The sequence below is a fragment of the Rhinolophus hipposideros genome (assembly GCF_964194185.1).
Source record: "Rhinolophus hipposideros genome assembly, chromosome: 5".
Classification (NCBI taxonomy): Eukaryota; Metazoa; Chordata; class Mammalia; order Chiroptera; family Rhinolophidae; genus Rhinolophus; species Rhinolophus hipposideros.
Window position 1 is genome coordinate 75,779,957 of NC_138051.1, and position 22,269 is coordinate 75,802,225.

Below are 22,269 nucleotides of genomic sequence, written 5' to 3' on the forward strand. Positions count from 1 at the left end.
CTAATACATAGAAACAAAGACAGAGAGACAGCCAAAGTGAGAAAACAAAGAAATACATCTCAAATGAAAGAACAGGAGAAAACCCCAGAAAAACAACTAAACAAAATGGAGGCAAAGAACCTACCAGATACAGAGTTCAAAACAATGGTTATAAGGATGCTCAAGGAACTTTGTCAGAACTTCAACAAAGAGATAATAAACATCAAAAAGGACATAGAAACCATAAAGAACAAGTCAGAAGTGAAGAATACAATAACTGAAATGAAGAATATCATAGAAGGAATCAGCAGCAGACTTGATGAAGTAGAGGATTGAATCAGCTGTGTGGAAGACCACGTAGCGAAAAAACACCCAATCAGAAGAACAAAAAGAAAAAAGAATCCAAAAAAATGAGGATAGTTTAAGAGACCTCTGGGAAAACATCAGGCATAACAACACTTGCATCGTAGGGGTAACAGAAGGAGAAGGGAGAAAGCAAGGGATTGAGAACCTATTTGAAAAAATAATGACTGAAAACTTTCCTAACCTGGCGAAGGAAATAGATATGTAAGTCCAGGAAGCGTAGAGAGTCCCCAACAAGATGAACCCAAACAGGCCACAACAAGACACATTATAATTAAAATGGCAAAGGTTAAAGACAAAGACAGATCCTAAAAGCAGTAAGAGAAAGACAACTGGTAATTTATAAGGGAGCCCCCATAAGATTGTCAGCTGATTTATCAACGATACTTTGCTGGCCACAAGGGCTAGGCACAAAATATTCGACATGATGAAAAGCAAGTACCTACAACCAAGGGTACTCTACCCATCAAGACTCTTTATCTGTCCTCATTTAAAATCAAAGGACAGATAAAGAGCTCCCCAGACAAGGAAAAGCTAAAGGAGTTCATCATCACCAAACCAGTATTACAAGGAATCTTAGAGGGACTTCTTTAAAAACGGAAAAAAAAAAAAATCAAAATTATGATTAATAAAATGGCAATAGCTACATATCTATCAACAATTACTTTATATGCAAATGGATTAAATGCTCCACTCAAAAGACATAGGAGGGTTGAGTGGATAAGAAAACAAGACCCTTACATATGCTGTCCATAAGAGATTCACTTCAGATTCAAAGACACACACAAATGGAAAGTAAAGGGATGGAAAAAGTTATTTTATAAAAATGAAAGTGAAAAAAAAAAAAAGCTGGGGTAGCAATACTTACAAGTATACCAGACAAAATAAAACAAATGCTATAACAAGAGACAAAGAAGGACCTAGTAATCCCACTTCTGGGTATTTATCCAAAGAAAACCAAAACACTACTAGAAGGGATGTGTGCATCTTTATGTTCATTGCAGCCTTGTTTACAATAGCCAAGATGTGGAGGCAGCCTGGGTGTTCATCGATGGAAGAATGGATAGAGAGGAGGTGGTGTGTGTGTGTGTGTGTGTGTGTGTGTATATGTATATATATATATATATACAATGAAATATTGCTTGGTCATGGAAGGGAATGGGTTCTTGCCATCTGCAGCAGCATGGATACACCTGGAGGGTACTGTGCTGATTGGAGTGTCAGACAGAGAAAAACAGATGCAATGTGATTTTGCTTATATATGGAATCTAAAGAACAAAACAAACAAACAGAAACAAACTCATAGATACAGAGAACATTTTGATGGTTGTCAGATGGGAGGGGTATTGAAGGGGTGGGCTTTGAAAAAGAAGAAGGGATTAAGCAGTACAAATTGGTTGTTAAAAAGTAGTTATGGTGTAGGGTATAGCATAAGGAATATAGTCAATAATATTATAATAACTATCTATGGTGTCAGATGGGTACTAGATTTGTTGGGGTGATAGGTAGGAGCGGTTGTGAGCAGGGTGAAAAAGGTGACGGCATTAAGAAGTACAAACTGGTAGTTATAAAATAGTCATGGGGATGTAAAATAAAGCACAGGGAATATAGTCAATGATATGGTAATAACTATGTATAGAGCTAGGTGGGTACTAGACTAGTCGGGGATCACTTCTTAAATTATATAAATGTCTAACCATATGCTGTGCACCTTGAAATTAATATAAAATAATATTGAATGTCAACTGTAATTGAAAAATTTAAAAGGGGAGGAAGATGAAGGAGAATAAGAGGTCCAAATTTCCAGGTATAAAACAAAATGGGAATATAATATACAGCAGAGGCAATACAGTCAATAATATTGTGGTAGTATAGTACAGTGTAAGATGGCTGCTGGACTTACCATGGTGATCACTTCTTTAGGTCTATAAATGTTGAATAACTATGGTATACCCCTGAAACTAATATAATTTTGTATGTTAGCTGTATCTTTTTAAAAAATCTTTTAAAAAATTCGTCATACGCAGTTGAGCATCCTAGGGGGGCAGTATGTACAATGCTTAAAAGCACAGTTTCAGGTGCCAGATGGCTTAGATTCAAATCCTGGCCCTGACACTTATTAGCTTTGTGACCTTGGGCCTCAGTTCTCCCATCAGGAAAATGGGCAAAATACTGGAACTTACATCATAGGTTGTCAAGATTAAATGAGTTAATGCTTAGAACAGTGATTGGCCCATTCATGCTTAATAAAAATTACCTGCTCTTATACTTATGACCCCTCTGGAAAGATGGATGAACTCTGCCCGCAGTTGTCCAGCTAGATTCTCCTGAGCTCATCGTGGAGCATCTCAGCCTTCTGCCCTGTTTCCCCATTTCCGTGGCCTGGGCTCCTTTTCTCCATTGAGAAGTCACCACTCACTAAGAAGATAAAAGTCTAAAACGTCACAAGTTGACTGTCAGTCTGAGAGCAATTGTTTGTCCAAATGTACAGCTCTAGGACTTGGCCATCTGGAGCCTCTTTGCCCTTGTGGGTAATCCTGGAGCTCCTCATGGCTGTCGTGGGCACTCATAGTTTAGGCAACTGGATGGTCCTTAAGAAACATATATCCAAAATGCTAGAATGTACCAGCTCAGGTGGTGAGGAGATGCCCACTGGGGACTTACTAAAAATGTGGATTACTGGGCTTCACCCTAAACCCTGGGGATCTGCAAATCTGCATTGCTGGGGGCATGGGGTCTGGGAATCTCCATGTTCAATGAGCTTCCACAGATGATTTAATGAGAAACACTTGTCTGTGAAGTTCTCAATGCGTGGGAAATAGTGACGTTTTTCATCCTGCTAACAAGCCTTCAAGGAAAAGGTTTATAGCAACCATAATTACCTTCCTTTTTCCTACTTCAACAATGAGACCCTGAGAGGTGAGGTGTTTTAACTCAAGGACACATAAGTGAATGCCAGTGCTAGGGACCTTGTTGTGAAGAAGCGAACTCAAAAGCACCGAAATTGACCAACAGCTACCTCCTCTGTTAAGAATATTTTCCTCTTCCTTTATAGGCTGTCTCATGCCCTATTCAGTTGGAACCCAGGCCTGCTCATTTTCCTGCCACAGCTGACTTTTAGAACTCCTAGTTCTCCTGAATTATTAGAGTACAGAGGAGACTTTGGGTCCATCCCCCCAACCCATCCATAAAGATGTCAGCCAAATACCGTGAAATCCACTCATCATTCATGGTGAAGGACGGGGCAGAGTGCAGGCAGCAGACAGCACTAATGTTTGCAGTTTGGGAGTGTGAAGGGGTGAGGGTAGAACCAGCTGTTGACTCAGAAGCTGTCTAATCTGTAAGTGAGAAGAAAATAGGTCCAGATCCCCACCCCATTCTTTCCTTCAAGTCCCCTTTTCTGGCTGCAAAGTTGCTTATGTAATGTTCTCTGCATGTACGCACCCATCCCCAATAGGGAAAAACATAACTGAAAGGAAAGATGGTAAGTAAAGCCAAGCATCAAACCTTGGTTTGGGAAACATGAGGCAAGTGTGAGTTTATGTACAACTTAGACCATGAAACAAAAATGAGAAATCAGAAGAAGAGAGTTGTTTTCAGAACTCTAAATGCAAGCATTTATGTACGCAGAAGAGAAAATCAGCACTTTCATGGAAAGATGAAATTGAGCAGTCACTGCAGGCCTAGAAACAGAGATTCCTAAGAAAATGTTACTGTCATTTCACTGCACACACTACATGCCCATTGCTGTGCCATAGAAAGACCCTCTAAATCACCTTCCAAAATGTTTCTGACCTATTCTTAAAATTTGCTTTAAATTAAGCTATAGCTTTGTGTATGCAACATACATTGTGTATTGCACTCAAAGGGGAAATTTTGTTGGATGAAGGTACACATTGCTGGGGAAACCATATTGAACAAATGGCTTCCTAAAGAATTAGCATTTATGAGAATCAGCTTCTGTGCCCAGCACTGTGTGAGGCATACCATACATTAATTATCTCATTTTATTACCACAAGAGTTCCCACAAAGTAGGTATTATCTTCGTTTAACACATGAGAACAAGACCCAGGGAGATTAAGTAACATGCCCAAAGGCCTAGGCTAGTAGGTGGCAGAGCTTGAATTCCAGCCCAGGACTCTATCTCCAGATCCAGCACTGATATTCAGCCAGGACATCTCAGAACTGGCACAATACTATGTGCCTGTTCAATTTGGTTATGACCTATACCAGTTAAATATTCTGAATGTCACTTCTGTCCAGATCCAAGCACCTTCCATGTCACTATGCCATTGCCCCTTGAAATAAGTTTAAAAGCCAGTTAAATAATTTGGTTAACTTTGGGGAAGTTTCCCCCCAGTAATACAATAGCCAGTCCCTGGGCCCAACTCCCAGAGGAATGACCAGCAAGGTGTATTAGTTTCCTAAGGCTGACGTGATAAAGTCCCACACACTGGGTGGCCTAAAATAACAGAAATTCATTGTCTCACAGCTCTGGAGGCTCGGAATCCAAGATCAAGGTGTTGGCAGGGTTGGTTACTTCTGAGAGCTGTGAAGAAGAATCTGTGCCATGCTTCTCTCCTACCTTCTGGTAGTCTCCAGCGGTCCTTGGTGTGTAGATGGCCATCTTCTCTCTGTCTTTTCACCTTGTCTTTCCTGTGTGTGTATCTGTCTCTGTGTCCAAATGTCTCCTTTTCATAAGGATACCAGCCATATTGAATTAGGGTTCAACTTAATGACCTCATTTTGACTTGATTGCCTCTCTAAAGACCCTCTCTTCAAATAGGATCATATTCTGAGGTACTGAGGATTAGGATTCCAACATACCTCTTTGGGAGGATAGAATTCAACTAGCAAGTGAGGCAGCATCATAGAGGAGGCTTGTTCCTTCTCCTCACTCCTGCCCCCAGACAGGTCTTTCCTTCCCTCCCATCCAGCCCACGCTTCCCTTCTGTTCACCAGGTAAGGACAAACGACAGTGAATCAGCTAGAAGAAGAAAAGCAATGGCTACATGAACTTGTTCTTCCTCCTGTCATCCAGTTTCCCTTCATCTCATGCCAATGAATGGCATTTTGCCCAGGCAGTCACTATGCCCTGCATGCACCAGGGAAAAAAAGCAAAACAAAACAGGTGCCAGAGCCAGGAGAATCTGACATGTTTTAGCCTGAGGTTTCAGTGTGGTAGCTTCGGGAACGTCAACCTTTGTCTGAGTGCATGAGTATGTAATAGGATTCTTTAAATTGCTGATTCTCTGGTTTTTTTCTCACCACAGACCCCTTAAGAAAGCCTGCCAGCCCTTTTCATAAAATCATATCCTAAAGGGGAATGGTAGAAGAGGGTAAAGGGGGGTCAAATATATGGTGATGGAAGGAGAATTAAGGAGGAAGGAGAATAAAGGATGGAAGGAGCACACCCAGTGTGCTCTGGGTGGTGAGCACCCAATGTGAAATATAACTGATGTATTATAGAATTGTACACTTGAAACCTATGTAATTTTACTAAACATTGTCACCCCAATAAATTTAATTAAAAAAAATCATACCCTAACTACCCAAAGTTGGGGTGGAAGAGGAATCTCCACATGGGAGGGGTGGTTGGAGATTTACAGCCCTAATCCTTGTCCCTCAAATTTACCTTTCTTGTAAGTTGCACTGGCTACCACCGCTATCATCATATTAGACTCAAGGAAGGCTGTTTCTCTTCTAGCACTTCTTCCCAAGCATGAAGAGAAATTTGTCTCGATTCTCTACAGCTTGGCTGATTCTAAACTGCAACATTTATTAACTTGTCAGAAGACAAAAGACCAGAAGGTTAATAGCATTTCTTTCACAAGAGTTTCTAGATATGGTTGTCTTGGAGTCCAGGCCCATCTTTAAGTGTCCACTATGGACAGTCTCCCCATCCTGCACCCTTTCTGCTGCTGAAAGGGTGCATATTGCTGAAATGCATTTTGCTGAATGACTGCATCTTTGAATCCGAATACATACTCAGAGTTGACGCCATAGACAGACGGGAACAAGCTCCCTCTCCATCCAGCCTGAGACCTGCCTTCCCAAGCCCACAGCCTTCTCTGCTGAGACTGATTAACACGGCAGTTCTTACTCCCTTCAGGGAAGATCCTGCCCCAGAGCCTTGCCTTGGGAAGACTGCATGAGAACATAATCAAATCTCTATGCGAAAAAAAAAAATCTCCACGTAGGAGGAGAATTATCTGATAGAAGCCCTTTTGATCACTGCCTTACCAGTTCGATTGTCATTCCGAACAGAAGATGCCTTGCCACAAGTAATAGGGAGAACAGAATTCCTTTTGAAGGAACCAGTGAAACAATTTCATCCTTTTAGTAAGTGGCAAACATTGTATTCGTAGGCTGTTAGAGTGAAACAGATGGTAGAAATTATTTAGTGAGGTGCAGGCCCCTTGATTTACAGATAGGAAACTGAGGCTCAGAAAGGGAGAGTGACTTTCCTAATGTTGGCTAATAGCAAAAGTGGAACTAGAATCCAGCTCTTCTGATTCCCAGCCCATTACTCTTTAAAATATTTATTATCCATGCTGTATAGCAGAGCACAGAGACTGTCGTAGTATAAACCTTAATTCAAACAGAGGCCGGGTGATAACAATGTGGTTGAACAGTCCTGGATCATCTAACGGTCCTGATAATCTAAGACTTCCAGTATGAAGGGCGCCCACGTGAATGTAACAGCACAGGGAAAATGTTTTCGGGCTCCCTTACACCCGTCAGTGCTATGTCCTGGATACCACTTAAATGAATCCCTTTCTCCTGCCTCCACTTGAGTCAACATAATCACCATCATTTCATCATCCAAATCCACTGTTGCCCTAAGAATAAAGTCCCAGATCTTCAATATGGACCATAAAGGTCTCTGTGTCCCGGTTTCACCTTGCTTTTCCAGTCTCTCTCTGTCTCTCTCTCCCTCCACCCCGCCACCCCACGCCCCCGCCTAGAAAGCTTTATCTCCTACATCAGTGGTTCTCAAACAGGGGTGATTTTTCATCCAGGGGACATTTGGCAATATCTGGAGACTCTTTTTAGTTGTCATAACTGGCATCTGGTGGGTAGCAAGGAGCCAGGGACATTGCTAAACATCCTACTGTGCACAGGACATCCTCCCATCACAAAACATTGTCCAGCCTAAAATGTTTATATAGTGCTGAGGTTGAGAAACACTCAATCTTTGGAACCCACCTTAAATACCACTTCTTCCAAGAAGCCCTCTCATGATCATTTGTACTGGTTGAGGGCCCCTCCCCGCACTTATCCCTTCTCTTTCACAGCACTTGGCACATGGGAGTATCTGAGATAATGTAACATCTGCCTTCCCCACCAGTCCCTCAGCTCCAGGATGGAGTGGAAAGTTTGGTTTATCACTTGATCCTAGTGCCCTCAATGGTGCCCAGTGTAGTTAGGCATTGTTTTTTTGCTGTTGACCCCAGAACACAGAGGAAAGTAGTTTACACGGGTGATCTGTCTTTTACCAGAGATCACGTGGGTTTTCAAGGGCTTCAAATGCAGATCCATAGACACCCATGGTCAATAGCACAGTCTTAGGAGCCTGGCAGAAGTGGGTGGATATCATAATTGGTAATACCATCTCCTAGTTGAGTGGCGTTCAGCAGGTTACTTAATTTCTCTGGAACTGGGGTTCATCATCATAAAAAACAAACAAACCTAAAAATAGAACCTGTTTCATAGAGTTGCTGTGAAGATTAAAAGATATAGTATATGTGAGGTACTGAGTACCACCTGTGACATACAGCCAGGGATCAACTGAGAGGAAGAAAGGACAATGGGAAGATGTGACCCATTTCACTGCAGGCCCCAGGCCCTGGGTAGTGGGCACGAGGACGTGGAAGGAACATAAGGAGACTGCCAGTCAACTTCTCTTTCTTAACGTCCTCAACTCTAATATGTGCCTCACAAACATCCCATCTTACCTGTCCCACGGGCTTGGTATATGAACCCCAAATAGCTCCCTAGCCAAACTAGAAAGGTGTCTAAAAATTACCTGTAGGTGGGGCTAAGGGCAGCTCTCCAGACTCTCTTACCCTCTGCACCTCAGACCCTTTTAAGAGCGCTGGCCTGGCACCCATGGTTCCTTATCTGGATTCCACCTCTCGGCCCAGCCTTTCTGGATGGCAGCCCATTTGAAGCCAAGCAAACTCTAGATTTCTCCATCTTCCTGGGCTCTGCTTCTGGTGCCAGCAGGGGCTCTGCATTCTATAACCTGCCTGGCCCCACCTCCTGCCAGGTGTGAACCCTGGTCCACAGCCAGGTATCACACTTCTCACTGGATCTGCAGGGGAATTTTAAACATTTCACCAAGTCCCAGAAATTGACTGCTACTGTTCCTTTTGCCCTGGGGGAGAAGGCATCTTTTCCTTTTCCAGGCCTCTTTGCCCTTCCCCCATGTTAGACATTCAAAAACTGTTTTAAAAAAAAAAAAACAACTGGAAAAAAAAACCTAGGTTCATTTCCTAGACTGTTGAAGTTAAGAAACAGAGGTGTCTGTTTGAAGATGGAGGGCTGGAGGGGAAGAGGGCCGCTCAGTCTGGGCCCAGGGCACATCAGATGGAGCACATGGAAGCTACAGACAGGACATCCTTTACCTCTGGGAGATGTTGAAGCCGAGCCCCACGCAGGTTGCAGCCAGAGAGGTTCACACACAGGAAAGGAACCTCTTGGCAGAAGCCCCTCCCCATCAGCAGAGCGGTGTAACCACCAGGGAAGATGCCAACAGCATGGGGGTGATGTGGGGACAGCGGGATGGCCCCGTGGCATGTCAGCAGATGGAGAGCCTCTGTGAAAACAGCCACGGATGCCCACGCCCCTGGGGTTAGCAGCCGGTTGCTTTGGTCGACTTGTTTGGCTTTCTGCCCTGTGGCCTGTGAAACCTGACGGGCCAGTTTCCAGATCTGGGCTGATTCTCTTCCACTTCCTGGTTCTCACACCTTCAACTTGAAAAACTGTGTGGTTCACCACCCCCTCACTGCAAAAGGATGTGTTTTGCTTTGTTTTGTCCACAATGCCAACGAAAGGTCTGGTCTCTTCATCAGCCATTCTGATTGCTGGGAAGTTATTTAAGGGATAAAAACAGCTGAAGTTAGACCCCTGAAGATTAAAACCAGTGACTTGCCTCTATCTGGGGATGGTTCTTCCAATGTGGGAGAAACCTCGGCACAAAGGAGCAGCTACCAGCATTCTGCCCCACCCCACCCAGCCAGGTCTTGGCGGGAAACTTTTGCCTCCTAAGTTTGTTTTTATTTGCTTCGAAGAAGCAGACTGGTGCCTTTTTTCCTTTCTCTCTCTCTCTTTTTTTTAATAACCCCTCCAACATGCATAACACACCTCTTTGTTCTTAGTCGATGCCTACTAAATATCTGAGTGATTGAAAGGAAGAGGAGGTAACTCCCCAGGGCTGGGATTAGGGTGAGGCAAGTGAGGCAACTAAAGCACCAAATTTCAGGAGGCGCTCAGTGTCCAGAGCCATATAAGCTTCCTCACCCTGCTCCTGGTCTTGTGGCTGATTGCTGGTGAGAGAAAGCTTCAAGGGGACAGTTTACTCAGAGATGGCTGACTGTGGAATAGGAAAGGGCCCCACCACAGATACCTGCCAGCCTTAGCTTCCTCTTGCCTGGGACACACTTGTCATGTTGTCCACAGGTAGGAGACAGCACACTAACCTATCAGACAGTCCCTGCTCCCAGAAACTACAGAGACAAACGTGTATGAAAGAGAACTTGAAGAAATTCCATGGCAGCTGCCTCTTCAGGGGTGCAGGGGCTGAAAAGAATTATAATAATATTAGACAGCACTTCAGGTACTTACTATGTGCAAAGCCCAGTGTTAAATACTTTATGGTCTTTATTTTGTATAATCCTCTCAACAATTCAATAAAGAACTTGGGCTCTGGCACTCGACAGCATGGATTTAAATCTCAGCCTTGCTTCTTTCATATTGACTTTGGGAAATAACCTCACTGGGCCTCACCTTTCTCATCTGTAAAATGGGAATATTAATAGGACCTATATCATAGTATTCCAAGGATTATATCAGGTAACACAAGTAAAGCAATGAGACACACATCCAGCACAAGGTCAGCACTGGACAAATACTAGCCACAGTTAGTACTGTGAATGCTCCTTGTAGCTTTTTCCTAGGGCTGCCATAACAAAAGTCTCACGAACTGTTGACTTCAACAATAGAAATGTATTGCCTCGCAGTTCTGGAAGCTAGGAGCCCAAGATCAAAGTGTTGGCAGGGATGGTTCCTTCTGTGAGCTGTGAGAGAAAATCTGGTTCATGCTTCTCTCCGAGCTTCTGGCATTCTTTGGCTTGTAGATGGCCATCTTCATGTCTCTTTACATCACCTTTCCTCTGTGCCTGTCTCAGTGTCCAAGATTCCCTTTTGTCTTAGTCCATTCAGGCTGCTGTAACAAAAATACCACAGACTGGAGGCTCAAACAACATGCCCTTATTTCTCACAGCACTGGAGGCTGGGAAGTCCAAGATCAAGGTGGTGGCAGATCTGGTGTGCGGTGAGGGCCTGCTTCCTGATTCTTAGACGGCCATCTTCCCACTGTGTCCTCACGTGGTAGAAGGCGTGAAAGAGCTCTCTGGGGTCTATTTTATAAGAGTACTAATCCCAATCAGGGGAGCCTCATCCTCATGACGTAGTTACCTCCCAAAGGCCCCACCTCCAAATACCGTCGCACTAGGAATTAGTTATCAACCTATGAATCTTGGGGGACACAGACATTCAGTGTGTAGCATCCTTTTTATAAGGACACCAGTAACACTTTTTTTTTTTTTTTATTGGGGAAGGGGAACAGGACTTTATTGGGGAATAGTGTGTATTTCCAGGACTTTTTTCCAAGTCAAGTTGTCCTTTCAATCTTAGTTGTGGAGGGTGCCGTTCAGCTTCAAGTTGTTGTCCTTTCAGTCTTAGTTGTGGAGAGTGCAGCTCAGCTCCAGGTCCAGTTACCATTGCTAGTTGCAGGGGGCGGAGCCCACCATCCCTTGCGGGACTCGAGGAGTTGATCCGGCAACCTTGTGGTTGAGAGCCCACTGGCCCATGTGGGAATCGAACCAGCAGACTTCGGAGTTAGGAGCACGGAGCTCCAACTGCCTGAGCCACAGGGCCGGCCCCAAGGACACCAGTAATATTGAATTAGAGCCCACTCTAATGACCTTTGTAAAACTTGATTGCTTTTATGAAGACCCTATTTCCAATTTAGGTCACATTCTGAGTCACTGGGGGTGCAGAATCCAACATGTCTTTTGAGGGGGCACAATTTAACCTATAATACAAAGCTAAATAACTTGCTCAAGGTCACACAGCTTCTTGGTAATGGAACTGGGTCCTAGAACCCAGGATTATTTGATGACAAATTCCATGGTATAAACCCCCATATAGAGGTACTTCTAAACCTTCTCTGGATGGGGAGAAAGAACCAAAGAGAGACATTCAGAGCCTGCCGCTGTAGTGTTGATGGCATTTTCCCTTTTTTCTCTCTTCTTCGGTAGCCTGCCTGCTCCAGGCTGAGCTGGTAAACTATGAACGAGTGAAGGAATATTGCCTCAAAGTCCTGAAGAAGGAAGGAGAGAACTTCAAGGCCCTTTACCGATCTGGTGTGGCCTTCTACCACCTTGGAGACTATGACAAAGCACTCTACTACCTGAAAGAAGCAAGGACACGACAGCCAACAGGTAAGGCAGCAATTGATGTTTTCTTACCATTAGCCCCCTCTGGCAGCTCCTGGGGCCTTCTCACCCTGGTGGACAGCTTTCATGGTGCAGGGCCAGGAAGGCACAGAAATGACAAATTAGGGGTCAGGTGGGTGCTAGGACGTTGGATGAGGAGAGCACACAGTCTTTGCATTTGCCTGGGGTCTGGATTCTCGGGAGCTTAGGCACCTCTTCTCTACAAATCGAATATGGAATGCTTTGTCTTTTCCTCCCCAGAATCCAGCTTTCTTCACTTACTCAACAACTACATGTTGAATTCTTACTATGTGCCAAGATTTGTGCTGGGGACCAGGGATATAATGGAGAAGACCTGTCCCATACTTGTGAGGACCCCACACTCTGGTTGGCAAGACAGACTACAAGTAAATCATTTTGGTGCTAAGGCCAGCATCTTCCAGGAAGCATGCTCTGACTTCTCCAGTCAGATCCCACTCCTTAGAGCCTGCAGTACCTGTACCATTCACTTCAATTCATACCCACTAGCTCAGCCATTCGTCCATTCCACAGATATTTATTGAACAGTTACAGTAGCCCAGGAACTTTTCGGGGTGCTAGGTAGGTAGTAGGGAACAAAAGAAAGTTGCTACCTTCAAGGAGTTGATGCCATAAAGAAGGAAGACGGACAGTAAACAAATGGACAAATGGATAATGTAATATTTAGTAGTGGTAAGTGCTATGAAGAAACTAAAGCAGAGTAAAATGGTCAGGAGTAAATGGGGTGCTCTTGTAGGCCTGCTGGTAAGAGAGCCTCTCTACAGAAGGCAACAATGATTTTGACTTGATGTTGCGTTGTTGTTCATATGGCTGATTTTTAAATGCAATTCTCCTTCCAAGAAGTCTTTAAGAACTTTAGGATCAATTTGCAAATTTCCAAATGTATACTTACTGTTTTCTTTATTTTTTTAAGAACATCAATTAAGAACACATATTTTTATGTGTTGGTTTGTTTTCTGTATATCAGTTGTGGTCCCCCAACTATACTGGAACAACTTGAGGACTAAGAACTGGATTCATTCAACAGAATTTTCTTGGACACCTACTATATGCCAGCACTGTTAGGGATGCTGTGCCTGAAATGTTTGAGTATTCTACAGCATTCATTTCTGCTTCTGGAAGTAAACATCTCCGGCAGCCCTGTAACTTTTATATTCTGGTGTGTGCAGAGCTAAGCAGCTGTCCCATGTCATAGCCTCCTCACTAATTTAAGGACTAGGATTGGGGGGAAATTCCCGTTCGTGAGGTAGTTGTCTGACTCATAAGAACAAAAATAAGACAGTGAAGCAATGTCATTTAAAACTCTTCCATTTCAAAAAATTACATTCAACTAATATTCATTGGGTTAAGCACTTTTGGACTAACCTGTTTTGGTCCTCACAGCAATTTTATAAGGAAGGTATTATGATGCCCAGGAGAGGCGGGCTTAGGAGTCAGATGTACCAACTACTATGTGTCTCCTTGGGCGTCTTACTTAACCTCTCTGGAGCCCAGTTTTCCCCTTTGTCACAGTGAGAATGATGCTACATACCTTGCAGGATTATAATGGAGGTAAAATGAGAGAATGAAGGTTAAAAACATGGTACAAAGTAGACATTCGAAAATGGATGTTTTTTGCACACAGACATGAGGCTCAGAGAAGCTGGAAACTTGCCTGAGGTTAAAACTCTAAACAGAGCCTCAACTGTGCTAACTCAGGCACTGGGACATGCTGTTTCATAGAAATAAAGGAAGAAATGCCGCCTCCTCTCCTCCCCTTCCCCACTGTCCCCTGGGTCAGGGTGACCTGTTCACATTTGCTCGGGGGGAGACAGAGCAGGAGTCACCCTCTCAGCTGAGTGAGTCTAGCCTGTCCACCATCTGCAGACACAACTTTGGGCGGGTGCTGTATAGACCCAATGGTTCCGCTCACCGAGTGTTCTCTAAGGTGTGCTTCTCCCCTCACAGACACCAACGTGATTCGGTACATCCAGCTGACGGAGATGAAGCTCAGCAGAAGCTCCCAGAGAGAGAAGGAAGCCCTGTAACTGCAACACTTCTCTCAAGTTGCACCTGCGCCTGGCCCTGGACTTCCAGGCACCCCCTGGTGGAGAGCCCCTCCCTGAGTTCTGGTCCTTTCTCCCCACTTCTTCCATCATCCCCTTCCTACCTCTTCCTCCTGTTGCCCTCCATTCTGTCTGCTCCCAGTTTGAAAAGAAACAGAGATGCAAATTGGGAATCTGTTGGGTTACCCTGACAATGGAGATATCCTCTTCCTAGTATGTCAGCCACTAGAGAAGTAGGGACCTAACTTCTTCGGGGACAGCTGGGGAGAACACTCACAGGCCAGGAATGCCATAGTAGCTTTGACTTTAGCCTGTGCTTCTGATACAGGCAGAGCCTGGCAGGTGTACCATCCCAAAGGCAGAAGGCATGGAGCCCACGGCTTGATCCTCCTCACCTTCCTGACACACCAGAGTATCTTAAGGCAACTGTGACAGATCCAGGGATGAGACACACACCAGAAGCGTTGGTTAAGCCAGGAGAGAGACCGTGAATTTGTACACTGGATTCCCCCTCACCCTCAGTAACCTCAGCCCCGCCTCCCTCCCTCACTTGTTGTCTTGGCTTGTGCTGTTTTCTATCCCCCTCGGGGATCTGAGACTGTGCCAGGATTCACATGCCATTGAAGCCCACTCTCAGTGCTCTCTGGTGACCACACATACCATTCTCCCATACTCCCACCCAGCAGGCAACTGTGACAGCAAAAAGGCAGGGTAAAGTGAGCAAGTTGACCACGTAGGTGATGGGGAAAGGGAGAGATGACATCTAGAGGAAAGAGCATTGTATAGACTGGAGGACTGAACTGTGGACTAATTAAGTATAAATAAAAATAAATTAACAGGCAGCAGTTCCTGTCATTTCTGTTGGAAGCAGCCTACTCCCCCACTTATACTCCCTCCCCCAACTGTCAATCAGAGCTACTTACAGCCAGGCAGGATGGGGCTTCCCCCAAAGCAATGGGACATTTGTTCAGAGGTATACAATGTTGGCTGCCGCCTTTGTGCTTTCAGAGTAGGCTGGGATTGGGGAGACTGCCCAGGAACTTGGCTTTGTGGGACTCATACAGCCTCTTTTTGATGACATTATCTGAACTCCATATCTAGCACAGAGAATGTGTTCAACAAATATTTGTTGAATTAATAAATTATGACTGCAGACTGGCTCTCCCGCCTTAAACTAATTTTATCCCAGCCTAGTCTCCTGATATCTATGCTCTTTACGCTATGCCATGTTGCTTCAGTCAAATGAGAAACATTTCCTGAGAGCTTATTGTTTGCCTATTATTGTGCAATATGCTGTGGGACATAGGATGTGGTCCCAGTTTTCAAGAAGATGGAAAAGTTGAGAAATACTCCTATGAGATTATTACCAATGACACATTTAATTTATATGATGCTTTAAATTTTTCAAAGCACTTTCATGTATTTTTTCGTGTGATTAGTGAAAGAGACACTATTGTACAAATTAAAATATATACAGATGCAATAATGTTAATAGTTAGCATTTATTAAATGCACTATCCTCAGAGCTTTACATGTATAATCTCATTCTTTCATGCAGTTACCCTATGAGATACTATTCCCATTTGATGGGTAAGAAAACTGAAAACCAGAAAGATTAACTATCCCAAGGTTGCATGGTCGTAAGTGGAATAGCTAGGATTTGAACCAGGTCTGTCTGACTCCGGAGCTCTAGCTACTAACAGCTTTATGGTTAGTTGCTGCTCTATAAAGTATTACAATGAGCAGTTACAACCATTCAAAAGCAGGACAGTGTGCATTAAGTTGAAAATCCTTGACTATGTCAATGGTGGTACATGAGCCACCTCTTATATTTAAAATGCCTCAGGCCAAAAAGAAAAAAAAAAAGTCCCCAACACTAGACTCTAGTGGCCAGGGCAGTGATAGACCAGGAAAAGACAGCTGAGACCCAGAAGTTACTTCTGTGTATTGTTCACTCTGCTTGCTGAAGGGGCTAGCACACATCCAAACAACCCACCTGGCATTCCTCACCCCATCCCCAGCACTGGGGAGGATTCACAATTATAGGTAGAGACTAAGAGGAAATACAAAGTTTATTATGGGTTATTTGTTTAAGCAGAGGCTCCACCACTGCAGGACCCAATCACTGCTGTCAGGCCCAGAAGCCAACAGCCTGGGGTTATATTCAAAGAGCTCCTCAAAGGCTTCCAAGGGGACTGTAAGAAGGTGCTAGAAATATCCAAGGGCCCACAGTTGCTTGCCTATATAGTTCAACCTCTGGAGAAGAGGAAAAGGAAAAAGCTGTTATAGCTGTCACATTCTCCTCACCCCTACCATACCCTTCTCTCTGCTCTCTTCCTCCAAAATGGTTTCACATGACACCAATTCAAAACCACCCTGCAGCACGCACAGCACAGGCAAACAGGCAAAACCCCTGTTTCCAAGCCTCCGGCCTAGAAAGTTTGTGAGTTGGTGAACTGCTTGTTACAGTAGATCTGAAGGATAAGATGACGTCAAAGGTGGCCTGCAGAACCAGTTCAAACTGGCAGGGACTTCCTTTGGTCTTGCTTTCAGGAAGGACTCAGAGTAAGTATCCGAACGTGGAGCAGGAGAGAGGATTTGCCTCAAAGAGTTGCAGCAGGGCTGGACAGACAGGGATAAGATTGTTGCCGTCCTTCCAAAGACAAAGGTTGAAAACCAGAACTAGGTGAAGACAACCCAGAAGGAGCTCATTGTACAAGTGTACATGCAGGCTGTCTGCTTGTTTGGTGGCTTTGATTCACACGCTTATTGGAACTCCATTCACTGTGACTCAAAGTTAAATGATCCCAAGGGAAAAAGCTGCCCGGAGGTATTTGTTGATGTTTGGGGTGAGTGGTGAATTTTCTTTTCGTTTATCCAACAGAGACCTCAGAGAACTGTTAAAGTAAACTCAGTTCTGTGCCCCTTTCCAAACCTTCATCTTCCTTCTCCCATCCCTCCCCCAAACAGGAACCCTCATTTACATGCTTTGTTTGCAGATGTCACTGCTGAACTCTACCTGGGGAACAAAACCTGGATTTGACCTGCTTTGTCATCTCCGGCTTGGATTTTTGTGGTAGACTCTTCAGAGAAAAAAAATTATACTTTTCTTGTAATTATTATGAAAGTCTCACATGTGTAATTATAGAATTTTAGCGAAGAAAGACAAATTCCAACCCATAGTTCTACCACCCAAGACAAACATTGTAATACGTTTGGATGTTATCTTTTGGTTCTTTTTGGTATAAATGTACTCATGCACATACACAGTTTGTGTTTTTTTAACAAAATCTGGATCACACTTTATATATATACTCTTTAATAACTTTCTTTTCAAAATATGTATTTATATTTTAAAATATGTAACACACACACACGAATTTCAAAAAGTACAAAAAAGCTCTATAATAAGAAGTAAATCTCCTTCCCACCCTATCTGCCGGCATCTAGTTTCCCTCCCATTACTTGTATATCCTTCTGAGACACGTTAGCACTTTCAAACATATGTGTGTCTATTCTTTGGTCACACACAAATGGTAGCATAGGGACACAGTTTTTTGCACCTTGTGCTACTACACTTACTATATCATAAACAACATTTTTTGCATGTCAAACATTTTCAATAGCATCAATTATATGGATGGACCCTCACTGGGTAACCAATCTCCTGATAGTGATTATTTCATTTGTTTCCAATCTTCATTACAAATAATGTTGCAACAGACATACTTATAGCTAAATTTTGCACATATCTATGACTATTTCCTTAGGATAAAGATCCAAGGAGGAAATTGCTTGACTATCTTTAAGAATTTTGATATATGTTGCCAACTGCCCTCCGGAAAGTTCATACCTAAGCCCTCTCCTCTTTTCACGCTTGAGAGTGCCCTGCTCCCTGCACACTCACTGATGGTGGGTACTATCACTTATCAAATCTTTACCAATTTGATAGGAGAAGAATAGGATGGCAATGTTATTTGAATTCGCACTTTGCGTATTACTGAGTAACATCTTCATATGCTTATTGACCATTGAAACTTCTTTCTTTGTGAATTTTCTATTTATTTGAGATCGGTACGTTTACCTTTATTATCAACATGTAATTTTATTAAGAATATTATTTTTGTCGAGAAACATTGCAAATATGCTTTCCAAGTGCTTTGCTTTCTAATTTTGTTTATGGTGCTTTTTGACATACATAAATTCTTAATTCTGCAATTAATTTGTTCCTCTGTTGCCAGCTTCTTCTGCCTATGGTTCACCCTCCCATTTCTATCAGAATCGCTCTTCTAAAACACACCTGATTTTGTTGCTCCATAGCTTAAAAATCTCCTCCTCACTTTAAAAGCCAAACTCCTTAGCATAACATAGATGGTCTTTCACGTCCTCTCTCCCACTGACTCTTCCAGGCTCATCTGCTGGTCTTCTTCTCAAGGTACCTTCCCTTCTATTGCTGCACAGGTTCTTGTGATTTCCTGAACCCATCCTTCTGGGTCTCTAGGCCTTTTTGTGCTGTTCCCTCTGCCTCGCTGGTCATGCCTTACCCTCCAACCCCCTCTTTGCCTTGCTAACTCCTTTAGGACTTGAAGCATCACTATGTGAATGCCTTCCTTGATCCTTTAGTCTGCATTCCTAAAGCAGCATAAGTTCACCTCTGGCTAGCATTTGCTATAGTGGATTAGCATTCCTACTTAGGTTTGTCTCCCCTACTACTTGGATGTTCAAGGCAGGCACTGTGCTTTATTCATCTCTGCAGCCAGAATTTCAAGCACAATGCCTGCACATAGTAAGTGCTCGATAAATGTTGAGCATTGAGCCTGGAATGAATGAATAATGGATTCGGTGGCAAATATTACTTCAGGTAAATCCAGGGCTGGACTGGATCTATGTTTCTGTGAACTGAAGAAATCCTGGGAGACTTGGGTTATAAGAGAAGCCACATGCTCCACTGCTGTGCTTTCTAAAACATCAGAATCGCTTAAAGTAGCTTTGTAAAAATATGTAATCTCAGGCTCTGCTTTGGACCCACTGAATCAGACTCATGGGGATAATGCTCAAGATACTATAGTTTTTCCTAATGTCCCGAAGTGTTTCTGATGACCAGCCATGTTAAAAAGCTGCTGCTGAGGTATACCAGCAGACAAATCAGAGCTTCAGCTCCACCATTTCAAATCATGTGAATTTTTGGAGTGGACAGATGGAGTTTGTTTGAATACCAGCTTTGACATCTAGCTGTGTGACCTTGGGGCAGTTGCTTGACTTTTCAGATCCTCATCAGCCTCACCTATACATGAGGACATTATGTATCCCTTAAAAGGGTGTTGGAAGGATTAAGAAATACCTGTCTCCTAGCTCAGGGCATAGCACAGTTGATGCATGAAATAAACATTCATTTCCTTTCCCCGACCCTCAGCTTCAGTTTCCTCATTCATAGCGTGGCTACTAATACCTGTATGTTTGTCTTCCATATTCCTGAACTCTAGAAGGAAGAAAGCTTCCAACAGGCCCTTGGATTACTCTGATCAAACAAGACCAGTACTTGGGTAATGTAGAGGCAGAAGAAGTCCCATATTCCACCACATGCTCTCTTCAAGAATATCAGAGAATTCATAGCAATCAATTGGAATAATTCTGATGCTTTTCAGAGCCAAAAATCAACACAGTTTTGTTCCTGTGTTTCCATCAGAGGCCAGTGACTTCTGACTTGCAAGGAGAAGGCGATTGTCAGGAAAAAGTAGTCATCGCCTGCTCTCCTTCCAAAGCCTTGGTATCCTCACCTCATGCCGTAGTATAGGAAAAACAACACTGGCTGTGAGGTCAAAATAGCTGATCTGCAGCCACTTTGACTAAGATACCCCTACTTCCCGCTCCCAGTGCCTGCACATTCTCTCCCCACCAGCCCAGGGCCAGCAGCAGAGACAGGGAAAATGCATTCAGTCCATCAGACTTGATAGAGTTCAAATTACCGAGTCAGCATGAAAAGTCCCACTCTAAATGGACTGAAATTGCATTCTATTAAAAACCACACTCACAGAGGCCCTTGGCTATTAATATTTGCTAAGACATAGGAGGGGGAGTCGGGGGAAAAGCAGAGGCCCCTGCAAAAGGTTGGAGATCGCAGCTGTTCTGTTGAATTGCTTTTCTGGAAGTGAGCCTACACTTGAAAGCTAGATTTGCCCTGTTTTCAACATCTCACAGAATATTAGGGCTGGAAGGAATCCTTAAGCTCAAAAGTTCAACATTTCTCATCTTACAGATGAGGGAACAAGTCCAGAGAAAGTAAGTGACGTATTCAAGGTCACACCACTAGTAAGCAACAAAGCCAGAACTGGAACTCTGATCAGTTTTCTGACAACAAATTTAATGTTTTCACTGAACCAACACACACTTACAAAGTGCCTATTTTTTTAATGTAATGCTGTAAAATTATTCTCTTCTAAAAGTGTTAACCTAAAAATAAAAGGCCAAAGTGAGAGGCCACAAGCACTTTTTTGAGATCAAAAAAGAATCACTATTCAGGAAGGCACTGATTCAGGCAGAAACCAAATCATGTTCTGATAAGGAGATAAAGGCAAGGGATATTTATGAGAAAGAAGAGGGAACAAGTAAATCATTAGGAGGAAGGCAGTTCTGCTGGAGCAGATAAGCTTACATAGTGATGCTAATTCTAAAGAATTAGTCCAGTAGTCATACATGCTATTTTTGTTATCCTTTGGGACACAATGTTGCTTTAGGCCCAGTCCAAAGATTATTTTGCCATTTTAATATTCCAAAGTTTGAAGCATAAGACGTGCAAGATAGTTCTTTTGGGATGGCAGCTCGGACTCCATTTTTAAGTGCCTCCATTTATATTACTTTCTTACAGAAAGAAGGAACATAGTACTCATTCATTCATTCCCTCACTCCATATTTATTATTCTAGTCACTTCAGTGTACAGGTGGTTCAATGGTTTACAAGATATTGTCTATGCTTGACAAGTTTACAATCTATAGGGAAGAAATGTAAACTGACAACTTCATATCTGTGTAATAAAAACACCAAGGGCACACATCGAAAGAGCATCTATACTAGTTCTGGAGGATGAGGGAAGCTTCTGAGAAGGTGTCAAGTGGTGAGAGATGAATACATTTCAGTCCAGGGTCAATGGCAATGCACTACTGGCCCTTTTCCTAGATATAATGTGAAAACATTTGAGATCTTGAGACAAAAGCTGTCTTTTCTTACTTTTTTTTTAGTTCTGGTTTTTGCCTGAGCTCAGGCAACGTCACTTATACTACCCTGTAGACTCAAGGGCTGAGAGGTCACAGAAACTCTGAAGATTGATCTGATTAAATTTCCTCTGTATAGAACAGGGACAAGTGGCTACATATGTTATCTCTGAGTGCAATCAGAAGCTCTTCAAGACTTGTTATTTCCATAATAAGTGGAAATCCTCACCAGGTTTCATGACTATAGCTCCAGAGTGATAATGTCATGATTACCCTGAATATCTCCCGTTGTTTTATGTTATTTTGTTTTCTTTAATCTCAGCATTTTAATTCTAGAACAGCACTGTCCATTAGAAATATAATGTAAGCTACCCTTGTAATTTTAAATTTTCTAGTAGTCACATTTTAAAAAGTAAAAATACTCAGAAACAGAGAAAATTAGTTTTATTAATATGTTCTAAATAAAAATAAAATTAAGAAAATAGTCAAAAAGAATTAAATACTCAGAAATAAATTTAGCAAAAGAAATACAAAACTTACACTCAGAAGGCTATAAAACATTGTTGAAAGAAATTAAACACCTAAATAAATGGAAAGATATCCCATGTTCATGAACTGGAAGACTTAATGTTGTTAAGATAGCAATACTTCCCAAACTGATCTACAGATAGAAAATAATTCCTATCAATATCCCAATTGATTTCTTTGCAGAAACTTACAAACTGATCCTAAACTTCATATGGAAATTTAAAGGACCCAGAATTGCCAAAGCACTCTTGGAAAAAAAGAGTATAGTTGGAGGATCCACACTTCTTGATTTCAAAATTTATTACAAAGCTACGGTATCCAAGACTGGTACTGGCATAAAGATAGACAACAGATCACTGGAATAGAAATAATAGTCTGGAAA

At 42.8% G+C, this 22,269-nt stretch overlaps 1 protein-coding gene across 1 annotated transcript in view; it reads left to right on the forward strand.

Annotated features, from left to right (window-relative positions):
* Window positions 1-19,551, forward strand: part of TTC9 (tetratricopeptide repeat domain 9) — a 39,397-nt gene extending 19,846 nt beyond the window's left edge. Inside the window, exons 2-3 of the mRNA XM_081049453.1 lie at window positions 11,890-12,072; window positions 14,053-19,551. Of these exons, the coding sequence (XP_080905579.1) occupies window positions 11,890-12,072; window positions 14,053-14,132 (263 nt within the window). The 3' untranslated portion in view covers window positions 14,133-19,551. The remainder of the gene's footprint in view (window positions 1-11,889; window positions 12,073-14,052) is intronic.
* Window positions 19,552-22,269: the final 2,718 nt, after the last annotated feature.